This window comes from Dromiciops gliroides, chromosome 5, assembly GCF_019393635.1.
Source record: "Dromiciops gliroides isolate mDroGli1 chromosome 5, mDroGli1.pri, whole genome shotgun sequence".
Classification (NCBI taxonomy): domain Eukaryota; kingdom Metazoa; phylum Chordata; class Mammalia; order Microbiotheria; family Microbiotheriidae; genus Dromiciops; species Dromiciops gliroides.
In genome coordinates, this window is record NC_057865.1 from 38,391,425 (window position 1) to 38,418,150 (window position 26,726).

The window sequence follows — 26,726 nt, forward strand, 5'->3', positions numbered from 1 at the left end:
TTTTATAGATTTGACTCAACCAACTTCTAATTTAGAAAGGATGCTACCATTCTTGTTGCTTTAGCTCCTTATCCTATTGGAAATCTTTTTGAATTCTCTCAGGCCACTCAGGTTTGCTTCAGGGCACTTACTGAACCCCATCTAGCCTTCTAGAGGTTAGGGGTAGGAGCAGGGCCATGGCTTGGAGAGCTAGGTCCCTGGGACAAGGATAACTAGGGAGCATTTATGTGTCAGAGGTCAAAGAACAGGTACAAGTGAGTAATCGATGAGATAGAGAAAGCATCCAAGGAGAAAGTGAGAGGCCAGTGCCACGTAGGGATTATTTCAGGGAATTAGCCTGCACATGCATAGCCCAAGCTCTTGTATCTTAGGGATACAGGATATGGGACCAGAAAGTTTTGTAGAAATGATCCTGTTTGGCTCCTTGTTTTACAAGTGTGGAAGCTAATGTCCAGAACTCATTCCATTGGTCTAGAAGTTCTCAAACTTCTTGGTGTCAGAATCTCTTTACACCCTTAAAAACTTATACTAGCCCCCCGCCCTGAGAACTTTTGTTTTTATTCATTACATCTATTATGCTCACCATATTAGAAATTAACTTCTTAGTATTATTCTGAAAATAATTGTGACCTCGCAGACCTCTTGAAAGTGTCTCATATTCCCCAGAGATCCTTGGACTACACTCTAAGGCCATGTCCACCCTTTGAGTTATCAATGAATTGCTATAAGCACATACCAGATACTGAAGCATCGCTCATTCAGAAGGGAAGCAAATCAGAGTGATATGTGTTGGGATGGTGTGGGAAAGAAGGACATAAACATAGGGAATGGTGGCTTTCAAAGAAACAGTTACTCTTGCTCCAGTCTTTCCCAGAACTTTCCCTTCTTTAATGCTGGAAGTTATGTTGCTCATGCCTCTTTTGCCAAGCTCCCCCCCAATCCCCCAAACAAAACTCAATCTCTGTCTTTTTCTCTCTCCTTCCCTCTCCCTCCCTCTCTCACTTTCCCTCTCCCCTAGCTAGCTGGGAGCTACACGATGGGAAAGCATGCAATAGTATAAACATCTGAATTAGGTTGTAGGGTTACAGGGCAATAGACACATAGATTCAGAGCTAGAAGGACCTGAGAGGGCTCCTCACCAATGTAACCTCTTCCTTTGCCATGTGGCAAAGAGCTGGAAACCAAATTGATTTGCCTAAGGTTGTCCTGTGGGCAGAGCTGAAATTTGAATGCAGGTTCCTTTGTCTCCAAATGCAATGCTCTTATGAAGACTCAGGATGCTAAAAACAATGTTACCTAAATTGCTATTGACGAGAATTTCGGTTCTGGGAAGGGTCTGGATGATTTAATTGATCCGAGGTGGTCAGAACTGAAAGAAGATAGCTACCTTTTGGGGAACATTCTTTCCCTACATACACAAGTCATAGTCTATGACTAGGCTTGGACACACCTTCCAGATGGATGCTGGTGTACAATGGGTTGTCTCGTTCTGAGACAGCTAGAGTGTAATGGATAAGAAAGGTGGTCTCAAATCCAGGAACACATGGGTTCAGGTCCTGCCTCCAATAGTTACTGACTGTATGACCCTGGGTAAGTGAATTAACCTCTCAGGACTTCCAGGCAATTCCCTCAGGTTGTAAATTGTAGAAAAGGCTAATGCCTCACACTGATAGATTGTGGGAGGGAGTTACCTCACCTGTGAGTTCTGTGGATCTGTGGTCTCATACAGTAGTCATACATCTGTGTATCACAGGTCTCATCCCTATCTATCACCTCATCAACTCAGTGCTGCATTTTTCACAGTGCACTAAAAGTTTTACCTGCCCACAGCCCAGTTTCTTTTATGTTAGCATAATTTCTTGTTTGTGGGTTTTTTTTCTTTTTGTTTTTGCAGGGCAATGAGGGTTAAATGACTTGCCCAGAGTCACACAGCTAGTAAGTGTCAAGTGTCTGAGTCCACCAGATTTGCACCCAGGTCCTCCTGAATCCAGGGCTGGTGCTTTATCCCCTGCGCCACCTAGCTGCCCCAGCATGATTTCTTTCTTTCTTTTTTTTTTTTTAGTGAGGCAGTTGGGGTTAAGTGACTTGCCCAGGGTCACACAGTTAGTAAGTGTTAAGTGTCTGAGGCCGGATTTGAACTCAGGCACTCCTGACTCCAGGGCCGGTTCTCTATCCACTTCGCCATCTAGCTGCCCCAGCATGATTTCTTAAAAGACAGAAACCTGTGTTTTTGCTCATTTGAATGGCTCAGTTGGCCAGGGTTGGGAATAAGAGTAAAGACCGGAAAAAGACTTGGACAAAGATTTCACTTTTCCAAACCCGTATTTAACTTTTAAAAAGATGATTTTTTTTGTTTTGCAGTTTGTAGCCATCAAGAATTAGACCTTGTATTTCTGATCGATGGATCCTTGAGCATCCATCCCCGAAACTTCACTGCCATGAAGACCTTTATGAAGCAAATTGTGAACAGTTTCACTATTGGCATGGATAGGGTCCGCATTGGAGTAGCTCAGTATAGCACTGATCCTAAGAAAGAATTCTACCTCAATGCTTTCTCCTCCAGTGCTGAAATCAACAAACACATCGACAAGATTACCCAGTTGAGAAGTAAAACCTACACTGGGAAAGGACTGAAGTTTGTAAAGAGTTTTTTTGAACCCGCCAATGGGAGCCGGAAGAACCACAATGTGTTACAGAGCCTGGTAGTCATCACTGATGGGATGTCCACTGATTCTGTAGCGGAAGCAGCAAGTGACTTGAGAAATGACAAAATCAACATTTTTGCCATTGGAATTGGCGTCATCAACCTCTTTGAGCTTCAAGTCATTGCTGGCAATGTGAAGAGGGTATTTGTCGTGGGTGACTTTGGACAACTGGGCATTATCGAGAGGAAGGTTGTCAGTGAGCTCTGTGCACCCAGTGATATTATTGATCCTGGTGAGTGAGAACAATATATGCTGCTCATAATTCACATTTCCATGGTGATTCCTGACAAAAGATGGAGATACTTTTCTCTTTTTAAAGTTTTATTTAATTTTGTTTGTTTTTTAAAAATTAAAAAAAAATTTAGGAGCTACTTTTCTAATGGAATAGTCATAACCTCCTGGAGATTGACTACATAAAGACAGGCAAGGGATCAGATGAGGGTTAGATGGGGAGGAGGTCTAAGAAATAGGGGTTCTGTTTTGTTTTTTGTTTTTTTGTGGGGCAGTGAGGGTTAAGTGACTTGCCCAGGGTCACACAGCTAGTAAGTGTCTGAGGCCAGGTCTTCTTGAATTCAGGGTTGTTGCTTTATTCACTCCACCACGTAGCTGCCCCCGAAATAGGGGTTCTATTTCTATATCTACCTCTGTGGTCTTGTCAATGGAGGGATGTCTTGGAATCAGGAAGACCCAGATAAATTCAGGTCTTTCCTCTGTCAGGTTCTAACTGTGTGATAACAGGTAACCTTTCAGTGATCCAGGGCTATCCTCTGAGGCTACAAGTTCTAGATGAGCTGCCAATAGGTTCTGATGGAGGGATTTTCTATATAATGCATTCTCCACACCAATGAAATCACTGGTTGGTGCCAGTAAAAAAATGCCAACTTTATGCAGAAACCTGATTTAACAGAGGTACATTAATGAAACTATGGGTGCATTTCTGCTTTCTTTCTCCTCTGTCAGTTCAAATAATTCTTCCTTTGATCAGCAGCATTTAGGCAGTACTTCTAGGCTCATTGGCACCTAGATAGAGCAGGAAAGGACTTGAGAGGCTACCTAAGCCAATATACTCATTTTATAGATGAGGAAAACAGAGGTCCAGAGAGGTGACTAAGGCTAAGAAGCTATTTTCAGAGGGGCAGCTAGGTGGCACAGTGGATAAAGCACCGGCCCTGGATTCAGGAGTACCTGAGTTCAAATCTGGCTGTGTGACCCTGGGCAAGTCACTTGGCCCCAATTGCCCCACCAAAAAACCCAAAACAAAACCAAACCAAAAAAGAAGCTATTTTCAAAAGTACAATTAATTAATTAAGGTATTAATGTGCTATATTCTTAAGGCAAAATCAAAAGATAGTCATGATTTAGTTAACAAAAAATAAAAGAAGCCCAACCACAAAGAATCACAGTTGGGTCATCAACATCCATCAAATTCACCAGTTTGTTTGACTACAAATATAAAGCTTAAAAATCCATTTTATGATTAAAAACTTGAGGGTTTTTTCCTCTTAGACTCAATATTTTGTCTAAATTTTAGTAACTAGGGGAGGTTTCACTGACCAACATAGAAGTTAGAGGATTTATCTAATTTTTAAAAAGCACATAAATCCTTATAACTACTGTGACTATCATATATCAATCCAGCCATTTACAAAGTATGTTTACATCAATCTAGACATTACTTGACTGGATTAATGTAAACATATTTTATATATTTATTTTGTAAGAAAATAAATCATGTCTATTAACACAGTAGGAAACCATCCCAGGACATTTATTAGCATAATACATGATCAATGCCTCAACGAAATTATTTTCAAAGAATCTTGGGGAAGCAGATATTCTCCAGAATCTAGTTTCTTGGTGCTGGTTGATGTCTGCTTTCTATAGGTCTAAGCTATCTCTCCAGCTTTGTCGTTTAGGGTCTCATTTTAGATTAAACTCAGCCATACCAGAACCCGGTGGAATGGATGGTAGCATCTTTTTTTTTTTTTTTTTTGGTGGGGCAATGGGGGTTAAGTGACTTGCCCAAGGTCACACAGCTAGTAAGTTTCAAGTGTCTGAGGCCGGATTTGAACTCAAGTACTCCTGAATCCAGGGCCAGTGCTTTATCCACTGCACCACCTAGCCGCCCCCCCCCCCAGCATCTTTTAAAGAGAAACCAAGGTCTAGAGTCACAGTTTTCCCTGGGCTGGTACTCTGTGTTGGTGGGACATTAATCAGAACTTTCAATGCATCCTTGAGAGACACAAATGCATGCTTTCTTTTCAAATGTAAAAGATAGCCCTACCAGGGATTTGAAAACAGCAGACTGACCACCTCATTGTTTGTGGAGGCCACACTGAGACCCTGGTTGGAATCTTGTTTCTGGTACTTACTCACTATGTTACCCTGAGCCAAGCACATCACCCCTCAGTTTCCTTATCTTTATGTATGTATGTATGTATATATTCATTAATTTATCTATCTATTTTTTGTGGGGCAATGAGGGTTAAGTGACTTGCCCAGGGTCACACAGCTAGTAAATGTCAAGTGTCTGAGGCTGCATTTGAAGTCAAGTCCAGGGCAGGTGCTTTATCCATGGTGCCACCTAGCTGCCCTAGTTTCCTTATCTTTAAAATGGGGACAATAGGGGCAGCTAGATGGCGCAGTGGATAGAGCACCGGCCCTGGAGTCAGGAGTACCTGAGTTCAAATCCAGCCTCAGACACTTAACACTTACTAGCTGTGTGACCCTGGGCAAGTCACTTAACCCCAATTGCCTCACTAAAAAAAAAAAAAAAACAAATGGGGACAATAATCCAAGTAGTGCCTACTTCACAGGCCTGTCACTAAGGGTCAAATGAGATAATCCACTTAAAATTCATGGCAAAACTTCAAGCTTGGTGTTGTCAGCTGTGATTAATTGGTAATCTCTCTGGAAAGTATTCAGTTACGTGATTTTCTGTGGTTCCTTCCAACTCTTCATGACACATGTATTATCAAATGCCATTTTGTTTCATTTACCCCAACTCAGATAACATGTAGCTAACAAAATGTCCAGGGGTGGCTAGTTTGGTACTCTTCATATCAGATGTTGTCTAACTCTTGAATTTTGCTTTTTATTGGGGTCAGAAACAAATTATTATTACTAAGTAATAATTATATACACCTTTTTTATTGTTGCTATGCCTATACTTTCAATCACCATAATTTAGTTATCACGCCTGTGATTTAGGGAATTCCCTATAAGTAAATTTCTTCTACCAGTGTAGATAAGCTCTCTTTGCAACATAGCAGCTTAGAGACTTGTCTAAGCCCCTAAAGATTGAAGAGACTTGTTTATTCTTCCCGGAGGAAAGAATAGACCCTCATAGACCCTCCCTTTGAAAAAAAGAAAGTGTGGGTGTGGACCACAGATTTCATTGCTATAGGGAATGCCTAATCAGGAAACCACCATCATGGATGATTTTATTCTTAGAAAGTCTTGTGGGGGCAAAGGGTATTTAAATGATTTGTCTAAGGTCACATGACCAGAATATTTTTGAGGGGGGTGGCAGGGGGAGGGGGAGATTGAATCCAGGTCTTCCTAACTCAAAAGCCAAGACTTCATATTTTTTACAAAACTTTTTACATAGATTATCGCATTTGATTCAGCACCCTATGAGGTAGGCAAAATGGGTTCAGCCACATTTTACATATAAGAAAACCCAGACTCAGAGCTAAAGCCACTTGTCCAAGGACCCACAGCTAGTTAGTGAATTAACAAGGACTTGACTAAGGTGTTCTGATTCCAGGCCTAGAATGTTAGATATTTGTGGCCAGAATTAAATTTATACCAGACTTTTAAAAAAGTTACATAATAAAACCAACCAAAAATGGATTTTTAAAAAAAGTGAGATGTGGGTATTTAAACACAACCATAAAGTAAGTTGTGTCAATAAGCATTTATTAAGTGCCTACTATGTGTGAGACACTAAGGATACAAAAAAGGGCAAAAGCAGTCCTTGCCCTCAGTGAGCTCCCAATCAAATAAAAGGAGACACAATTTGCAAACAGCTATATACAAACAAGACATACGCAGGATGAATTGGAAGAATACAAGTGTGCCATGGTCACAAGGTAACCATTGGCAGAGGGCATCTTAGAACCACCTCCTCCACGTAGAGAATAGAGAAGTTTTTAAAAAAATTATGTTATAAAAGGGAGGGAAAAGCACATATTCTCATTTCAGAGATATAAATGGTAATTAACTATCTCAGAAAGATGAATGACTAATGTATGGCTACTCTTGAATTCCTAATGTGTCTGTGACCCACATCATGGTTGCTGTTCTCATACAAACTCACGTTTTATGATCATCTCTATTTTTGTTATAAGCCTCTCCCATACTCCACCTATGTCCTCCAGAAATACATTTAATTGTCTCTGGTATCTGTGATCTTTCTTTTCTGTGTCAGAAGTGAATGAGAAGGGCTTTTAAAAGAAATATAATTAAAATGATAAATATTAAAATATAATACAAATCCAGGGCCTCTAGGATCCCGAGAACTGGAACACTTCTGAACCCCTAGCTTTCTTTGCATGACTTGTTTCAGCCTTCTGTTGGAGCCGGGCAGCTGGTGACAGGGCAATGAGTCAGTAAGGTTAATTCTAGGAAAGAAGGAAATGGTTTAGCTAAAGATACTTAGAGGCTCGTGTAAACACACAAGTCCACAAATCTCATTTCTACCAGGAAAAATCAACATTTCCAGAAATCTGATAGTCATTTTTGTCCTTTTATGAGTTTCCCCTTGGTCCATTTTGTTGTATGGTAGCCTTAGAGCCCAGAAGACAGAGGTTTAAGCCTTGTCTCTAACCCATATTGTGACCCTGGACAAGTCACTTAACTTCTGAATGCCCATGAAGTACAGAGAAGGGACTGATCTCCAATGGTAGAGGGAGTTTCCTACATCAATAAAGTCACAGGTGGAAGCCTATGCATTGTTTTTGGAGGGGGAGGTTGTAAGTAGAGGTAATCTGCCCCAGTCTGCCATTCAACAGGCAAGGAGGGCCCTGGGTCCTTTCTATTGAGTCTTGTGCATCCATTAGCTGGTGGTGAGTGATGTCTCTAGTGGTGGCTCTTCTGTCACTTGATCTTGGCTTCTGGGTTAACACCACTGTGCCCTCTATCTCTACTTCCCTGAAAGCTCCTTATATACAAGGTCAGTCACTTAACTTTTCAGGTCTGCCCAGTGTAGAGTAGACACTTACATGTTTGTTGGGTGAATGAAAGGACAGATAGAGTGGAACAGGCAGAGCATACAGTGACCAGTTAACAGTCAGTAGGCCAACAATCATATATTAAGCACCTACTATGTGCCAGACCTTTGGGATACAAAGAAATGCAAATGATCTCTGACAAGGTTTGTCAGAGTCCTCTGCAATTATGGTCCTGAGTCATGGCTGGTTCTAATGTGAGGTAAGCTTGGGAGCAGTTTCAGAAATTGCAAAATTGGGGCAGCTAGGTGGCACAGTGGATAGAGTGCCAGCCCTGGATTCAGGAGGACCTAAGTTCAATTACGGCCTCAGACACTTAACACTTACTAGCTGTGTGACCCTGGGCAAGTCACTTAACCCCAATTGCCCAGCAAAAAAAAAAAAAAAAAGAAAAGAAAAAAAGAAATTGCAAAATTGTTCCCGGCTTGGTTGATTTCAGTTTTTGTTTGTCCTCATCCTTGTGCAGAATGTAACATCGATATCTCGGTAGGACTTGACACTTCTAATTCAGTAAGGCTGGTGCAACAGAGCCTGCAGCAACTGCTGCCGAACCTGATGCAGAGACTGACCCTTCTGTCCAACATCAGCTGCGTGGCCAGCACTCCACTCAACACGAGGCTACGCTACCACATCCCTGCTCCGGATGGCCGGTCTCGGTTCGACTCGGGTTTTGAGAACTACAATGAAGGGATCATCCAGAAGTTCTTTGAACAACATGACTTGGCAAACAACTATATGAATGTGGCTTTTGTGCAGGCACTTGGGGAGAAGGCTCTCAACTTGGCCTCTGCTAAAGTGAAGGTAGGAGCTGCCATTTTGAACTTAATCTCAGACCACATGAGGATACCTGGAGTTTTATTCTCACAGTCCTCCATAAACATTTTTCTATGTAGAGGGTGAATTTCCCATATTTAATGCCTGTTTTTAGAGGTGGTAGAGTGTAGTGGACAGAAGGCTGGCCTATGAGTCAAGACTTGGCTTCAAGCCTGCCTCTGACACATCCTGACTTTGTGATGTTGGACAAGTTACTTAACCTGCCGAGGCTTTGCAACCACTAAGACTATAACTTGCAGAGCTGGACCTCTCTCTCTATTGAGGATGGGTGTGTCCTCATTGGGCATTCCTTACTATAACAATGAAATCACAATTCTGGCATAAAAATAAAAACGTCTATTTCCAATTTTCTCCATTGTTGGAAATTTCATGTCACGTTCTTGAATAAGAATTGATAAGAAGACTCATCTTTATCTGGATTCTCCCAGTGCACAGATTCCTGCTCAGTATAAGTTGGATGACTTTAGAAGGGCCATTGTTCTTTATGGAGGGCTCCTATGTTCTGGGTTAGTGCTTATGTATTTACCAAGTGCAAATACTGCAGTGGGTCTATGATCTCATCAATATGGGTGTTCCCTCCAGTGATGTAGATTGTGACCCATCTATGTCTATTCATTCACAGCTCTTGTCTAGGATCTCCCATAGCAGTGAAAATTCGAGGGCTAGTATAATGTACTCTTTTTTCTCTTTTATACTTTTTTTTTTTGCAGGGCAGTGAGGGTTAAGTGACTTGCCCAGGGTCCCAGAGCTAGTAAGTGTCAAGTGTCTGAGGTCAGATTTGAACTCAGGTCCTCCTAAATCCAGGGCCAGTGCTTTATCCATTGTGCCACTTAGCTGCCCCCTATTCTTTTTTTTTTTTTTTTAGTGAGGCAATTGGGGGTAAGTGACTTGCCCAGGGTCACACAGCTAGTAAGTGTTAAGTGTCTGAGGCCGGATTTGAACTCAGGTACTCCTGACTCCAGGGCCAGTGCTCTATCCACTGTGCCACCTAGCTGCCCCCTATTCTTTTTTAAAAATAATTTTTTCCCATTATCAAGCATTTATCTTTTTATCCCTCCCATTTCCCCCACTCAGTAAAATCAGAAAGAAAAAGAAAGAAGGAAAGAAAAAAAACACAGAACCCTTGTTTGACATAATTGTAGGAATTAAGCAAAACAAATTCCACATTAGCTCTGTCCACAAATACATTTCTCATTCCACATCTTAGGTCATCATTTCTTTGTAAAGAGGTGCGCACTGTTCTTTCAGTCCTCTGCAATCACGGTTGATCATTTCATTGATCAGAGTTCTTAAATCTTTCAGAATTGTTTGTTGGTACAGCTCTGAGGTTATGGTATGAATAGTTCTGTTTCTGCTCACTTCACTCTTGATCAGCTCATACAAGTCTCTCGGAAACAGTTTCTTCATTTCTTATAACACAGCAGTATTCCATTAAATTAGTATACTATAGTTTGTTTAGCCATTCCCCAAGTGAAGGCATATAACACTCCAAACCAATGGGCCTGAGACAAAACATGGTGGAAGTGGGGGTGCTATCATTCTAGCATCACACTTTTGACAGATGTGTCCACTCAGCACTTTTTTAAAAATAACAGGTTCTCTTAGTGTTTACGGATGGACCGGATGATGATTTGGAAAGACTAAAAGAAGCCTCAGAGTTCCTTCGTCTCAAAGGTATGGTGAGATGACTACAAGGGTGCAGTGTTAACATTACAGTGTCATTGTGCAGTATTCTGTAATGAATAGAGAGCTGGTCTTGGGGTCCAAGAAGAGCAGGATTAAAATACAACTTTTGATGTTTACTAGCTGTGTGACAATAGGAAGGTCATTCAACCTTTTTGAGTCTCAGTTGCCTTATTTGGAAAATGGGACCAATAAGACCTGTACCTTTCCAGGTTGTTGTGGGGCTCCAATGAGACATTGTCAAAAGCTCTTCAAGCTTGGTAACACGATATATAATTCTCCCTCTTATTGTAGGTATTACCTGCTTTTTGATTTCCAGACCGCCCCATCCTGTCTCCTTTGGCCTTAAAGCTTCCCATACAAACAGTCCTTTGTGACTGTGTTTGCGGCTAGTGCACAGACAAGTTGACAAATGAGCATGTGTGGGGTGATGGATGGTCAGACTTCCATGAACCTATGCACACTGGGCCTACAAGAAATCATGCTGAGAGCAAAACCAGATCAGAACCAACTAAAACAGAGGCATTTTGGATTAATACATGGCATCAGAGTGACTCACTTGGACGTGAGGTTGGGAAGACCGAGCTCTGAGTACCACCTCAGATACTTGATAGCTGTGTGACTCTGGGCAAATCACTTAGCCTCTCTGTATCTCAGTTTCTTCATCTGCCAAATGGGGATAATAACAGCACCTACCTTCCAGGGTCATTGTGAAACTCAAATGGGATGCCATATATAGAGTGCTCTGCCAACTCAAAGTTCCATGTAAGCTGCCCATGAGTATCGTTACATTGGATAATGTTATTGACTGACATTTCTACAGTTTGCAAAGCCTTTTATGTCCACCATCTCGTCTCACTGTCATAACAACCACATGAGATAGGTTCTTCAGGGTATTATTATCCTCATTTTATAGGTGAGGAAACTGAGGCTTAGAAGACCACAGAGGTAGAGGTAGAAGGGACCTTAGAGACCCATTAGCTCCACCTTCTTATTTTACAGATGAAGAGACTCCAGCCCAGGGAGGTTAAATCATTTGCCCCGCATCAAACAAGTATTAAGTGGCAGGGGTCCAGATTCAAACTCAGGTCCTGTGACTCTCATCTCAGTTCAGCCATCTTTTCACTGTACAGCCCTGTCTAAGGTCACTGCTACTGATGATCAGAGACAGGATTTGAACCCAGTTCTTTCCTGAGTTTACTTCATCTACTTAGAGCCTGTGTATTTCTGGGAACTTCATTTGCCTTCTCTAGGCTTCTTGTGAAATGATGAAGTAGAACCCCAGGCCATCTAAAGTTCCTTTCAGATCCAAGTGTCCAGTTCTCTAGTCCACTAATGCTAAGAACTCCCAAAGAGCTGGGAGGTATAGGACAGGCAGATCGGCATTTTGGGGGTCCAGAAGATTTCTTGTATCTACAGGTCTGGGACAAAGACAAAATATTCAAAAGCCTCCAATGTAAATATGTTTGTTTGATCCTTTTCCTCTGAAGGTCTCCATGCGCTTGTATTAGTCGGCTTGCAAAGTGGGCAGAAGTTAGACGAACTCCAGGAAATTGAATTTGGCCGAGGGATTGGTTATAAAGAACCTCTGAGTATCACAAAGAGAGCTCTTCCAAGCCTTTTGTTGAGGCAACTTGTGAGTTGTTTTAGACATTCACATTAATTTTTTTAAAAATCTAATCTTCAAGTTTTTTTTTCTTTTAAAACTTGATACCAAACGACAAAATTAAAATTTCTTTTTGTGTGTGTGTGGATTCTGTTTTCTAGGACACAGTTGTAGAAAGAGAATGCTGTAAGGTCAATTGCAAAATTTGGGGGGAGTCTGGTAACTCAGGGGAACAAGGAAGTCGTGGGAGGAAGGTGAGAGGCTTTATAAATGTTTTCTATCTATAAGAAACATTTCTATTCTGACTTTGGTCCTATTTTTGAAGTAGAGTATAGGACCAGGCCATAAGTCTAAACTTATGGGGGGTATTGAGGTGACAGCATAAATTCTGCTTCAGTTACAGCTCTTGGTGGCAGGAGGCTGTGTGGTCCAATGGAAGGCAATGGGTTCATCAGAATTGGCTTTAAAACTGGCCATCTGGTTCCCATAGTGAATGGGACCTAATTATTATGGCTGATGCTTAATTCTGGATCAGTATCAGAATCTAAGATGAACCCTTTGGTTCTGTATCATCTTTTTATTCTTACTCATTGGGGAAGACTTTTCCCTAGGGTTCTTTTAGACTTCCACAGCTCCTTCAGTTAATCTTTGTGTATTCTCAACAAATCTTAACAATAGAATGACTTTTTCAGAATTGAACATTTAAAAAAATGTTTTATTGATATTTTTAGCTTTTTGCTCTATGGTTACTTTCCAGCTTTCCTGAGCCCTCAGATAGAATTCTCTTTTATAACAAAGGAAAACAGTTAAACAAAGGTAACTGACAGGGACTACATATGATGGTGCTTGCAGCATATTACACCCATAGTCTGATGTCTTTATATCATTAGGAAGTATAGACTTCATTATTTCCCATCTGCCATCAAGATTGGTCATGTGTAATTATTTTTTTGAAAAATAACTCTGCTTTAGAACTAGATTTTCTCATTTAGTTATCTATAACCAACATCTCAAGGGTAGAGAATCAAGCCTGGGAATCACTAAAGATGTTTTCTTGCCAGGCCACAGACATTTAAACAAAGACAAAGAAAGGCATGTTCAGGAAGTTCAATGAACTTATCCATATCTGACATCAGGAACAGAAAATTGCTCACTGGTCATTTTTAACTTGATTTAAATTTTTTTCAAAATGTTTTTTTGTTGATATCTTTGGTTTTTAGATCACCTTCATTTTCATTCCCCCCAAAAGACTTTTTCCACTCAAACCTACCCATCTTCTTACCTATCACCAGAGCCGTCCCTTGCAACAGTTATTTTTAAAAAGAGAGAAAAGAGCTATTCAGCAGAATAACCCAACATATCCATTAAGTTTCACAATATGTGAGGTACCTCATGCCCATAATCCTTCATTTCTGCAAAAAGGGAGAGATGTATAGTTTCTCATTTTCTCCTTCAGGGCCAAGATTGGTCATTATCATTACATAGTGTTCAGTTTCCTTTTTTTGTTCTTTCCATTTACATGTTTATAACATAAATGTTGGCTCACTGGTCATTTTGAAGGTTTTTTTCCCTCTGACTACAAGTTAGCATTCAAAACTGTTTCTTTCAGTGGTAATACTATGTATGAAAGGAATGAAGCCATATAGCAAGTGGGGCAAAGGATCAAACAGAACTGAACATCTGAGACATATAGAAAAAATACCCTTCCATTTCCTGGGATGAGAAAGAGTTAGTTTAAGGATGCTTCATTATGATTAGGGTTATTAAAATGGGCATCTATCTTCAGGTTAGGATTTTTTCTCTAAACCTTTACTCTAACAAAGTGAAGGATAGTTTTTTACAATGACAAAATTATTATACAAGTTGAGGAAGGATAAGAATAGATTTAAATTTGTTTCTATAGAGGAAAGAAGCATTCAAGGGTCTATGATCAACTCTAATCTAGGAAAGTGTATTTATTATGTCATTCAGGGAACCAGCAATAGCTTCATCAATTTGAATGAACAACAGAGGGGAGGAACAATGATAAATGAATTTTACTTTAAGAATTAAATTGTATTTTGTTTTTAGGGAGAGACAGGTCTTAATGGGATGCCTGGCTATCCTGGTGATGAAGGTGGACCTGTAAGTAATAAATCTTAATTTGATTTTGAAGAACAATGTTGAAAATGGTCCAACAGCTACTTACCTCACTGAACCAATGTCATTCCAATGTTCTTAACTACACTTTTCAAATGAGTTTTATTGTGTTGATAAAAAGTGTAAATTATCAAAAAAATTTTAAAAGTGCAAATTATCATAAGTTTCCATATCAGGTAGACTGATGCAAAGAGAGATCTATGTACAATAAGACTGGGTTATTATGGCATGATCTTTTATAGTGAGTCCATGGTAAGTAATGTGTCAAGTTGTGGTGCAGGTAGCTGGAAGATGATAATGTTGAGGTGGAGTCTCTATAAATTAGATAATGAGGGCTTAAAAACCTTTAAGAGAACAAAAACAGAATACTCCCAGAATCACATATACTGTCACAGTAGTAAGGGACCTCAGAGTCTCTGTAGCCCAATCAGTACCTGAACAGAATGGGAGAATGGAATTAGATGATAATTTTCTCTACAAAATACCTCCAAAGCAGTCACCTATCTATCACTTAAAAACCATTAATGAGGGAAACCCATTCCCTCCCTGAGGCAGCCCATGCCATTTTTGGATGTTGTTAATCGTTGGGCCATTTTTGCTTACATTGAGCTGTTCTGTTTCCTTTTTTTTTTTTTTGCGGGCAATGAGGGTTAAGCGACTTGCCCAAGGTCACACAGCTAGTAAGTGTCAAGTGTCTGAGGCCAGATTTGAACTCGGGTCCTCCTGAATCCAGGGCTGGTGCTTTATCTACTACAACACCTAGCTGCCTTAATCTGTTTCCTTTTAGAACAAGTCTAACTATAGCCCTTCAGATTCTTGAAGGCAGTTATCATGCTGCTCCTGAGTATTCTCTACTTTGGGCTAAATATTCTGTTCCTTCAATAGATCCTTATGGCCCTCCTGTGGATATTCTCCTGCTTATGAATGAATTTTCCTTCTAATGTGGTACCCAGAGCTCATTCTAATACTCCAGATATGGTCTGGCTGAGGCAGAGTATCATGGGACTATCACTTTCCTATTTCCACGTTTTTTAAATGAAGCTTAAGATTTCATAGTCTCTTTTTTTTTGGCTGAACATCATAGTGCAATTGAGTTTGCAGTTTACTTTGTTTTGGTCTCAAAGGATTTCACTGGTATGGTGAAGAATCCTCAAATATTTTTGATGAACTGCTTTTTACCTTATGCCTCATATAATCCAAAGTGAAAGTGTTCCCTTCTAGCTTTGTGCAATACATAAAATTGATGATGATGTCATTTGTATTTTAATCCAGATCTTTAACAAAAATACTAACCAGCACAAAACCAAGAATGGATTCCTGGGAAGCACTAAGATTGGCTTCCAAATTGGCACTGAACTATTAATGACTATTCTTTGGTCTCACCATTCAAGTAATTCTAATGCACCTAACTACAAGGTCAACTGGCCCACATCTCTGTATCTTGTCCATGTAAACAGCATGAGTGGACTTTATCAAATGCTTTGCTAAAATGGAGGTAAACTTTGTCCACAGCATTTCCCTAACTTAGTCTCAGTCAAATCCCTCCCAAAACAAAGCAGATGGGCTTACTCTGTCATGGTCTATTCCTGATGAAGTCATGTTGGTTTTTAAAAGATCATCACTGCTTCATTTTTTATATTCATGAATAATTCACTCAGTATATCCCATAATTTTACCACAAATTGGTCAATATGTAGATCCCATTTCTTTTCTTTCTCTCTCTCCTTCCTTCTTTCCTTCCTTCCTTCTCTCTTTTTCTTTCTTTGTTCTCTCTTTCTTTCTTGTTTTCTCTTTTTGTATCTTTTCCTTCCTTCCTCTCTCCCTCCTTCCTTCCATGATGACTAGTTCCCTAGTAATGAACCAAGCTGTCCCATAGGACGTCTGGTGGGATAATTAAGAATGCTGAAGCAAATGGGACTAACCTCTTCACATCTTATCATCTTATTTGTCAAATTAATGAATGAATCAGTTATAGCTCAGCTGTAGAGACAGGATGATATAGTTGGAAAAAAGAACTTGATTTCAAACCAAGAGCCCTGGGTTCTTGTCCTGCATCCCTGGGCCTCAGTTTCCTCACCTGTAAAATAAGATGACTGGATTAGAGGATTTCTATGCTCATTTCCAGCTCTAATATTCCTGATTTTCTTGCCTGCTGTCAATCAACTTGCTTTTATTAGGCACCAACTATGTGCCAACCACTATGCTAAGCACTGGGGATACAAAGAAAGAGAAAAAAACCCAAACAAATATCCAAACAAGAACAAATCAGCCCCTGCCCTTGAGGAGTGAACTCACAGTTTAATGGGGAGAGACATGCACATAACTAGGGACAATAAGCTGTAGACAGGGTGAGTACTGGGTAAGCTTAGAGAGAAAGCACAAGCATTAAGGGTGACCAGGAAAGACAGCCTGTAGAAGGTAGGACTTTAGCTGAGATGTGAAGGTGGGGATGAAGTGCCTTTCCAGGCACTGGGGGCCAGAGAGTGTTTGGAGTTTGGAGCTGGAGTGTGGTGGGAGAGGAATAATTGGTTTTCCTCAGCTGTGCAGACACAGCCTGAAGTATTTTTATTCCACAGGGGGAAAGAGGCCTTATTGGCCTGCCTGGAAGTCGTGGTGATGGAGGATGTCCAGGTGTAAGAGGGCTTAAGGTGAGCATTCCCCAAGGGAAGGAGTGTGAGTCATTGTCCTTCTCTTGTTTTGCCGTCATTTCCGCAGTTCTGTGTGACTCTTAACCCCTGAAGTGGTTCAGGACATGACTCTTTGGGGCTAGCTCTTAGTCAGCTAAAATCCTCTCTTTGAATCTCTTTTGGAGTGTCTACACTGTGAGGCCGGGCAATCAATGTCATTATAGGGGGCAGGTCAATGTCATAGATATTACCTGTAGATTTTTCTGGCTTCTCCCCACCTCTTCCCCTCCCCCACTACTACCCTAACACAGCCTTAGGTAATAACTCCTTCTTTTCTGGAGGAGTCCAGTTGTTTATCATCTACTTATGACTTCTTCCTGCCTTAACTTGCTGTGTATTGAAAAGAAACCTCTCTTCAATGGTCAAATATCCCTAGCATGTCAATTTCTCTGGGGGAGAAGTTTCAACTTTTGATATTACATTTGTCTTTCCTCATTATAAAGAACACAAATGTTTAATGAGCCTAGCATGGTTTATTTTTACATCTCATTTTAACAGATTTTTTTTCTCTCTAAAATTCAGGGATCACGAGGGTTTTATAGGAGAAAAGGTAGGTACTTTATTCTCTTTCTAAAATGGAAATTAATTTTTGTTTAGTAATACAATAGGAAATCTTGTCTCTTTTGCTTTGCTTCAATAGTGAAAGGTTACAAAATTAATGGAAAAGCAAAAGAAAATGTTATTGATGTTGCAGGTTCAGCATTCAGGGCTAATAAATGAGTATTTGGTGAATCGTGTACACATTGTCGAAGACAATGGTGTATGATAGAATTCTGAATGTTTCCAACTTTGATTAAATCATCCCCATGATGGTCTTGTCAAGTGTGGGCTTGAACTCAAGGTTTCTTGAGAGCCTGATCGGTAGGATGGTGAGATGGGGGTTGGCTTTGAGAGAACTGGTAGAGTTAGTTGTTGGATCCAGGGTAGTGGGGTATGTGTTGGCAAATCTGAGAATAGCCATGCTTACCTGCTAATCCAGAAACAGAAGGGGCTGATGTCATCGTGTGTGACATGTGATCATATCCATAATCCTGGTGGGGGCTAGATAAAGTTGGACAGGAAGCCTGAACTTACCACAGGTATGTAAGAGCTGATTGATGAACTCATTCTGTGTGATAAGTAGATTAACTATCGTCCTAAAAATCTCTACTTTAGATGAGTGACAAATATATTGGGTAACTATGGCTTTCTAACACAGTGGGCACTCGAATATTTGTGGCGACGACGATGGTGATGTTGATGAAGATGATGGTAGAAGAGACATTTATCAGAAAAGCTAAATTGTCAGTAAGAGTCCAGCCAAGGGCCAGCTAGGTGGCGCAGTGGATAGAGCACCAGCCCTGGAGTCAGGAGGACCTGAGTTCAAATTCAGCCTCAAACACTAAAGACTTACTAGCTGTGTGACCCTGGGCAAGTCACTTAACCCCAATTGTCTCACTAAAAAACAAAAAAACAAAACAAAACAAAAAAAACCAAGAGTCCAGCCAAAAGGATCTAAATCTTAGCATAGGTGATAGGAAGCCGACCTGCAATTTCATTGGTATAGGAAACCCCAGGTGAGGGGAATTCCATCTACCATTGCAGGTCAGCACCTTCTCTGCGATTCATAGTCTTAGAAGTTTGCCCAGAACATTGAAACCTTAGTGACTTGTTCAAAATCACAGTCACTAAGTATCAGGGTGAGGAATTAAACCTACGTCTTCCCATCTCCAAGGCCAGCTTCCTATCTACTAGGCCATTTTGTCTCAGTCATCTGCCTAACAGCATGTACCACATTGACAGTAGTGAATGCCAAGAGTTTCTCTGAAGACTTTACAAAACAAAAGTTAATGGCTTCCTTATGGAGTGAGACAATATCACACCTTACGGGAAGAGCACAGAGAGAGAGAGAGAGAATGTTCCCAAGGCATTGGCTAAGCCAGGAGAAGGGAGAAAGTGGTGGATTCTACTGAATTCTTATCCTAAACCAGTGCTTCAGCCATATTCCGTTTACAATGCCTGAAGCCCCTACCTCATAGGGTGGTTGTGAGGAAGTGTGCAAGCCTTTAAGGGGTAATTGGGACTTGTTATCACTGTTGCTATGATTACCGTTATCTCATTATTCTCATCTTTTTTTGATGGGATCCTAAGAAAGGATCCAAGGACAAGTTACTATTCTTCTTTCATTCATGTACATTTAATGTTATGCAGACTGTTGGGCAAATATGGAAATGGTGTTTGAATGGGAAAATGTAATTAAATGAGAGTCTTGAGATGTAAACTCATTTCCTATAGACTCACTGAACTTTTCATTGGGACATATCAGTGGTAGACAAGAGGACAGGAATGACATATGTCTTAACATTTACCCACATTTTAAAAATGTCCACTAGATATCTATGTTTTAAAAACTTTTCTTTCTATGTAGTTTAGAGATTGTATCTTCGATAATTCAACATCTTTTGAAAGTATTATCTTTAAATTTGTATGAACAAATTTTATGTCCAGTGTTATACAGGCATCATCATGGTCACCATCGTTTCATTCTTCTCATATTACTATTACTATTGCTACTACTTCTACAAGGTTGGAAATCCCCTTAGAGTTCCAGAGGCAAGACCATTGAAGAATTGATGTGACCAAGAATTAATTTGAAACTTATTCTACTGGTAAAGAGAGACCACTATAATGGCTGTTAAATAAGAGTGAATGTTCTCCTGATGAGGGACCAGTTGCAATTACTGTGTCTTTGTGTGTTCTGAAAAATGGGCACTTTCACCCATATAGACCACTAGTGATTACACTGACCTGCTAGCCAGGAAGCAGGGACCGCTTGGAGGAGATCTGGGCTGCTGGCTGAGTATCGCTGGCCTACTGCAGACTCTTCTTCAGTTCATTTCCCTGACTCAAGTCTTGCATTCCACTCTCTCTGTGTGCTTTGGCCAACTTGTCTGTCCCCAAGGCACCACGCACCACTTCCTGAGGATTTTTCCTTTTATTAAAAAAAAAAACCTAAAGAGGGCGAAGAAGGTGCACTCCTCTGCACACATCAAAGCTCTCTCCCTGTGATTGTTTATCCTCCAAGTCTTATTCAGCTGATTTCCTGAGCATGTGTTAGGAAGATTAGCACATAGGGATGGGAAGAAAAAGTAACAAAAAGAAATCATTTGGCAAAGGAAGAGAGCCCTTGGTATTCAAGCAGTCAGTTAAGTTCTAGTTGTTATTTTGTGAAATTTATTGTTATGACAACCACCTAAGAACGAGCTGTTACTTTTCAATCAAATTTTAAAACATCCCCTAAAATTGCCCAAATATTGGCTACTTCTTGTTATTATTTTGCTCTTTTCCTAACTTTGACAATATTCACTCTTTTTTTTTTTTGGTGGAGACAATATTCATTCTTAAAAGCATTGGTTTGCATAAGATGGAGAAAGTAACCTCTACCAAATCTTAAAAAGTCCAGAAGGTCCATGTCCATTACCAGAACCCCACCCACCCTGCCAAGTGGTCTTCTTTGAACATGCTTGATTTTGTCTTGGTACAGTTGTGCTGACATCCTGACTGGTTTCTCCTCACCACAGGGCAGCATGGGTGACAGCGGAATGGATGGGTTTACAGGAGAACAGGTATAAGAATGTTTCCAATTATTGAAGGAATGGAAAAGACTCACTGGTAGAACTCACAGAATAAAGCTAGTTCCATGCCTTTATTTTGCTTTTCCTATCTCCCATCTTCTCCTCCCCCCAAATCTAGGGTGAACGTGGCAGTTCTGGAATGCCTGGAGAAAAAGGAAATGCTGGAATTCAGGTAAAGGATGATATAATGTTGCTTTAAGATGGTGAACTTGTCTTGAGAAAAAATGTACTCTGCCTTTGTTAAATGTGACCAGTTGCATTTGGTGGGTATGAAATGAACAGAATAACCTTAGATCCTGGGGCAGGGCTGAGTTAAAGATCTTAATGATATTGATTGGAAGCTAGAGTTCTGATCCCAGCTTTGAAGATGATGGCTTCAGGAAAATCACCTAATCCTCCTGTGCCTCTCTGATCATCATCATATCATTTCCCTACTCTGCAGTCTTGGGTGACTTCCCATACAATAACAGCCCAACCTCTGACACATACTAGATGTGTGGCCATAGGGATAGATTCAAGGTGGAAGACCAGTTAGGAGAGCTGAACCTAACTGTTAAGAAATGAAGGCCATCTACCCTGTATTATCCTCTAAATATTCACTTGTATGTTTTCTTCCCCATTAGGATGTAACTGCTTTAAGAGGAGAGAGGTAGATGACCTTTCTTTGTATTCCCAGAACTTAGTATCTCACCTAGCACATAGCTACTTGATTGAAGGAACTAGGTTTAAAGGAGTGAATGGTGGCAAAAGATTTTGCATAGGTAGACTATCCATGATGGCTGTTGTCAAATACACAAAAAGTTGTCATATGGAAGAAGAATTATCCTTTTCCACTTGTTTCCAAAGGCAATATAAGTAATTTGTGGGAGCTGCAGGAAGCAGAAAATTTGTCTTTTCCCAATAGTTACAGGTGTCCAAAAGTGGAAATGGCAGATAGAAAGCTTCATACCTTGATAGTTCTTAGAGGCCAGATGATCTCTTGTTTGGGATATTGTAATGAGGATTCCAGTTCAGGCATGGGAGGGCAGTAGTTCCTTTTAAATCCTGAGATTCTTTGATTCTGCAGAACTTAGTGAATAATTTGGGGAAAGAGCCAAAGATGGCTCTGAGATACAAAGTTGGACAGCTGGGAAGATGAGGATGCCATCATCAGAAATGGAAAAGTGAAGCAGAGGTACATATTTTAGAGGGAAGAGCTCAGTTTCCAAACCCTAACATTTCTATGTTGTTAACATCTCCTATAGCTGGACTTCCTTTTCACTTTTCTTACAACTTCTCTATCAGTTCACCATCTCTTGTCACATAAAGAATTGTAACAGCTGCCTAATTGTCCATTTCTCTGTCCAAGCCATCTATCATACCACTTCCCAAGTAATCATACCAATATGCCAGTATGATCATATGTTTGTGCTCCCAAACATATCCTTAGGCTAATAAAACAGAGACAGGAACTAGCACCATATTAGAAATGTAGCTGAACCTCTCTCTTAAAAGCTTTCTCATCACAGACAGAATCCTTACTCTAACACTGACCCCTTGTTTCATGGGCATGGTATCAAGTACTCTCATAAGATATTAGACTATTAGACACTGAGGAAGGAAAACACACACACACACACACACACACACACACACCCCTTTAACTGATTCCCAGAGGGTTATCACAAGGGGAAGAGACACAAAACCATCCTGGAAACTCATCTGAGTCTTATTTTTATTCTTTTTGCAAACCAAATTTTAAAGCACAAAGATTGACCAGTCTATAATTTTACTGGCTCTGATAACATTTCTTTCCTCTTCAAATATCTGGTACTGCTGCCTCCAAATGCCACCACAAAGACAGCATGATATAATGCAGTAGTAGCACACTGTTTGGTACTGTCCACAGGACCAAGTGCTGAAAAAGTCTGTTAGTCCTAGCTTCATGACAGTGATGACCCTGGTGCTGGTGACTTTTTTTTCTTTACCAACATGCTAACATTCTTTTCCTTCCTCTACCTTTCCTGGGAAGGGTGTGTTATTTGGCTTCCTGACCCATCCCTAGTAAGAACTAGTTTGCCAGGAAAGGTGTGGTTCTTCCTCTATCTGTTGGCCTGTGTGGAAGGGTGAGCCCACTTGGCTGCTAAGATCTGTCTTTTGTTCATTAGCAACCTTCTCTAGCATATTTCACACAGAAATAACCATGTACTGCATATATCAGTCCTTCTATATTCAAAACTCAAAATCATCATGTAATAACTATGTGTCTTCCTATTCTCTCTTGAAGGACTGGTAGTGCTAACGGCCACCACGAATGCCTGGAGGGGAGGTTTCTCATTCATGTATTTTGATTTTTTTTGCTACTACCCATCTGGATCAGAGACTTGAAATCAAGCAAGCTATTGTATTTTTCTTTTCACCCTCTTCTCCCTGAATTACTTAGACTCTAGACTCTATTCATTGTAATAAAATCCTTTTTTGGGGAGGGGCAGGGCAATGAGGGTTAAATGACTTGCCCAGGGTCACACAGCTATTAATAGTGTCAAGTGTCTGAGGCTGGATTTGAACTGAGATCCTCTTGAATCCAGGGCTATACGCCATTGTGGACACCCAGCTTCCCTCATTTGTAGTAAAGTCTTAAGTAGGATTGAAGTTCTCTGGGCCAGTGCCAGGGAGAGTATATTGACCCAAATTTTGTACTAAAAGCAGCAGATGTGCTCTCAGAGTCATGTAGAGGCCACTGGATCACTGCCAAATTTATCTGGCTTGAGCGATCCTTCTGACATATCACTGGAATATTTTTCCTGCCAAATTAGTCTTCTTTCAAAGATTTCCCTTATGCTATAACCATGTGTCCAAAATGCTATTAATATGGAACAACACATACCTCTTCACCAATATACTTTGGGTGATATAGTTTCTGAGACCCTAGAAGCAATAAGACATTGTGCCCATCTTATTACCTCTGGTTCCAAGGAAAACTATTCTCTCATGAGAAAAGACTTTGGTCATTCCTCTAGGACTTACTTCCCTGTCACTATGGGTCTCATGCCTTCTACGTGCTTTTTTTTTCATAGCTAGACATTTTATTTGTCTTTGTCATAAGGGAAATAACTTATTATAAAATCAAGAAGCAAAAACAGAACAATTTGAAAACAAATAATAAATGGGGATGATGATACTTATATATTCCACTGGCTACAGAGCTGGACTGGGAGTCAGAAAGACTTGGGTTCAGATTCTGACTCAGACCTAGCTGTGTGACATTAGGTTAATCCTTTAACCTCTGTTTGCCTCAGTTTCTTTATCTGTAAATTGGGAACAATAAAGCTCGCAGGGCTGTGAGAGATAAAGCCTTCACGTGCTTTTTAATTGTATCACCAGGCAGGGTGACCGGTCCTTAGCATTAGAAGCATTGTAACTAGTGAACCTTGCATGGACACCCCTGGCAAGGCTGAAGATTCTGACTGGTCTTTTCCTGAGCACTCTCAGAATTCTTGACCTTCATCAGACATTTCTCATACAGTCTCTAGCTATATTCGAGGTATTTCTGTGCTCAGTGGTTAAGAGAGCCACGTAAAAGCACGGCTATTGTGAACCTAGTACGGTTACCTCATTTGGGGAGCCATAGTCTCTATAATAGATTCTCAGCTACATGAGTTCATAATTCTGCTGCTTTATCTGGGGTACATAATAGTCTTTCAGCCCCTCATCCCTCTCTTTCTTCCTGTCATCCATCTTGTTCATTTAGTCATGTGGTCATTATGAACCAAGGTGGCCAAATCTTAAGTGTGAGAATGCCACACAAACAACCATTTAAATTCTCTCTTAGGCCCTTTGGAAAGACATCATCAATACTCCTAGCTTAACTGTTGGTTAGCTGAATTCTTCACCAGAAGTTGCCAACAAGCATCTTCCCTCTCACAGTCCCAGCATGTCTATAGTTGCATAGTTTCATGACCAGAATACCCCCTAGACCAGTAGGAATTCTGCCTTACTTCCATGAAAGAATTGCCTATGTGAGGGAAGCCCCTTACCAAAGTCCTATAACAAAAGCAATTTGCACCTGACATATTATAAAGCTGTGAAATTGTGTCATAAAAGGTAATTCGCACCAGACAAAGGGAGAACAATGCCTGCGTCTACTCCCTTTAATTGATGCTATAGTGGATTCTAGCAAGTGTAGGGCTATTAAATCTGGTGGCAATGGAACTCTATGATGTGAATAGTTAGGTGATGGTAGTCAACACCTACAGCTTTTGAATTTGTTCTGTGACTCTGAACTGATGCTACCAAATCTTAGAAGAGGGCACAGTGGATAGAGCATGGCCATGGAGTCAGGAGGACCTGAGTTCAAATCCAGCCTTAGCCACTTACTAGCTCTGTGACCCCTGGGCAAGTCACTTACCCCCAATTGCCTTGCCAAAAATTTTTTTCAGTGGACATAAGAAAAAGCTCAGTGTACTTACTAGATGTTCTTCCTATGCTTTCTCCTCCTATGGAATGTGAGCTTCTTGAGAACAGGGAAAATCTTGCTTTTCTATTTGTATAGCCAGTGGTTAGCACATGGTGAGCATCTAACAGATGTTTTTCATTCATTAATTAGTTCATTCATTCATTCATTCACTCTTTTCTTTCTCACATTCTGGATGCTCACTTGAATTTTACTCTCTCTTTCGGAAAACTGCCTAAAGATGAAGACTAAATTTGCCAAGGCTGGGAACATATCCTGATCTTCAAGTCAGTCCGCCCCACCACTGTCACAAAGGCAGACAGATGCCTCTGATCTCATTGATTAGTTTGGTCCTTTCTTCTGGCTCTGTATTAAAAGAGCCCCCAATTCTCAGCTTCCTGAGTACCGCTGCCAATGGTACTGGTCACTACACTACTCACAGGGCTGCTGGAGAAGCCCTTCTTTACTCACAACACCTCCTCCATTCATGCTGCCCACCAAAGAAATTATTTAGTCCTGATCCCAGAATTCAAGATCCTCTTATTATCTGACTCCAGACACATATATCCAGCTTGATGTTATATTACTCCATTCCACCTATTCTATTTTCCAGGCCGAGTAAACTATTTTCTGCCCACGCTGCCTTCTCCCATGTCTGTGCTTTTGTTCATGCCATCCCAATGTCCTCTTCTCTAAAGCTCTTGTCTATTGCTATTTCTTTCTTCCTTCAAAGTTCAGTTCATAAGCCACTTATTACAAGGTTTCCTTACTCTTCTCTATCCCCCTCCCATGAAAATGATCTCTGCCCTTTCAAATTTCTTGTAACATTCTGACCAGAACTCTCCTTTGCATTTGTCTCATAGAGTGTACTTGTCCTTCCTCCATTAGATTATAAACTTGTTGAACTTATGTGGTATCTCTCTTTGTATCCTTGGTGCCTTGGACATAACAGATAATAAATGTTGAATTGCTGAATTGAATTGTTACCATCCTGGAAATAGAAGATGGGAACACTAAGGCGGTATTCCATTGAGTCATAGATGTGGTAGCCCTGTGCATAGAGATGGTAATTTAAATAATGAAAGTAGATAAAATTTCTAAGGGAGGGTACAGAGAGAGAAAAGAAGAGGGCTAAAATAGGGCTTTAAAGGACACTCACCTTTAAGTGGTTGAAAGAGGTATATGCTGAAATATACTGAAAAAGAACCATGGAATAAAATGTCACAGAAGCAAGTGGGGAAAAGAAAAAACAGGAAGAAGGGTGTGGCTAACGATGTCATATGATTGCCAGGGAGGACTAAGGAGGGGGAAGATTCAGCAAAAACCAGTGAATTTAGCAAGAAGATAAAAAAAAAATCAGTTTCATCAAAATGGTGGGGATCAGAAAACAGACTAAAATGGATTAAGGAGTGGATAGATCAATTGAGCAACCAACAGCAAAGTATTTAATAAGCATCTACTATGTGCCAGGCACTGTGATAAGTTCTGGGTATTCAAAGATAAAAATGAAAAGAATCCCTGCTCTCAAGGAGCTTAGATTCTATCTTATATATCCACTAGCTCCTTTAGTAAGCAGACTCCAAAGTTGGGGCTGGGCCCTCTAGGTCACCATGGCCTTAAAATGGAGGGCTTTGGGGTGTGTGATCAGGCATGGAGAGTGGAGGAAGATACGTTGTGTTCTACACAGCCATTATAGACAGATGGGCTTGCCCTCCACTGATGCTTATCCCCAGCCTTCTCCACTCTGCTTCCTCTCTCTGCTGTTCAGGCTTCTAATCACCAAACTTCTAAGTGG

The 26,726-nt window shown here is 40.5% G+C and overlaps 1 protein-coding gene across 1 annotated transcript in view; it reads left to right on the top strand.

Annotated features, from left to right (window-relative positions):
* The window catches only part of LOC122728689 (collagen alpha-4(VI) chain-like), a 105,896-nt gene that overhangs the window by 22,077 nt on the left and 57,093 nt on the right, over nt 1–26,726 (top strand). The window contains 10 exon segments of the mRNA XM_043967491.1: nt 2,362–2,937; nt 8,403–8,737; nt 10,366–10,444; nt 11,944–12,089; nt 12,221–12,313; nt 14,130–14,183; nt 16,775–16,846; nt 17,408–17,439; nt 20,451–20,490; nt 20,618–20,671. Of these exon segments, the coding sequence (XP_043823426.1) occupies nt 2,362–2,937; nt 8,403–8,737; nt 10,366–10,444; nt 11,944–12,089; nt 12,221–12,313; nt 14,130–14,183; nt 16,775–16,846; nt 17,408–17,439; nt 20,451–20,490; nt 20,618–20,671 (1,481 nt within the window).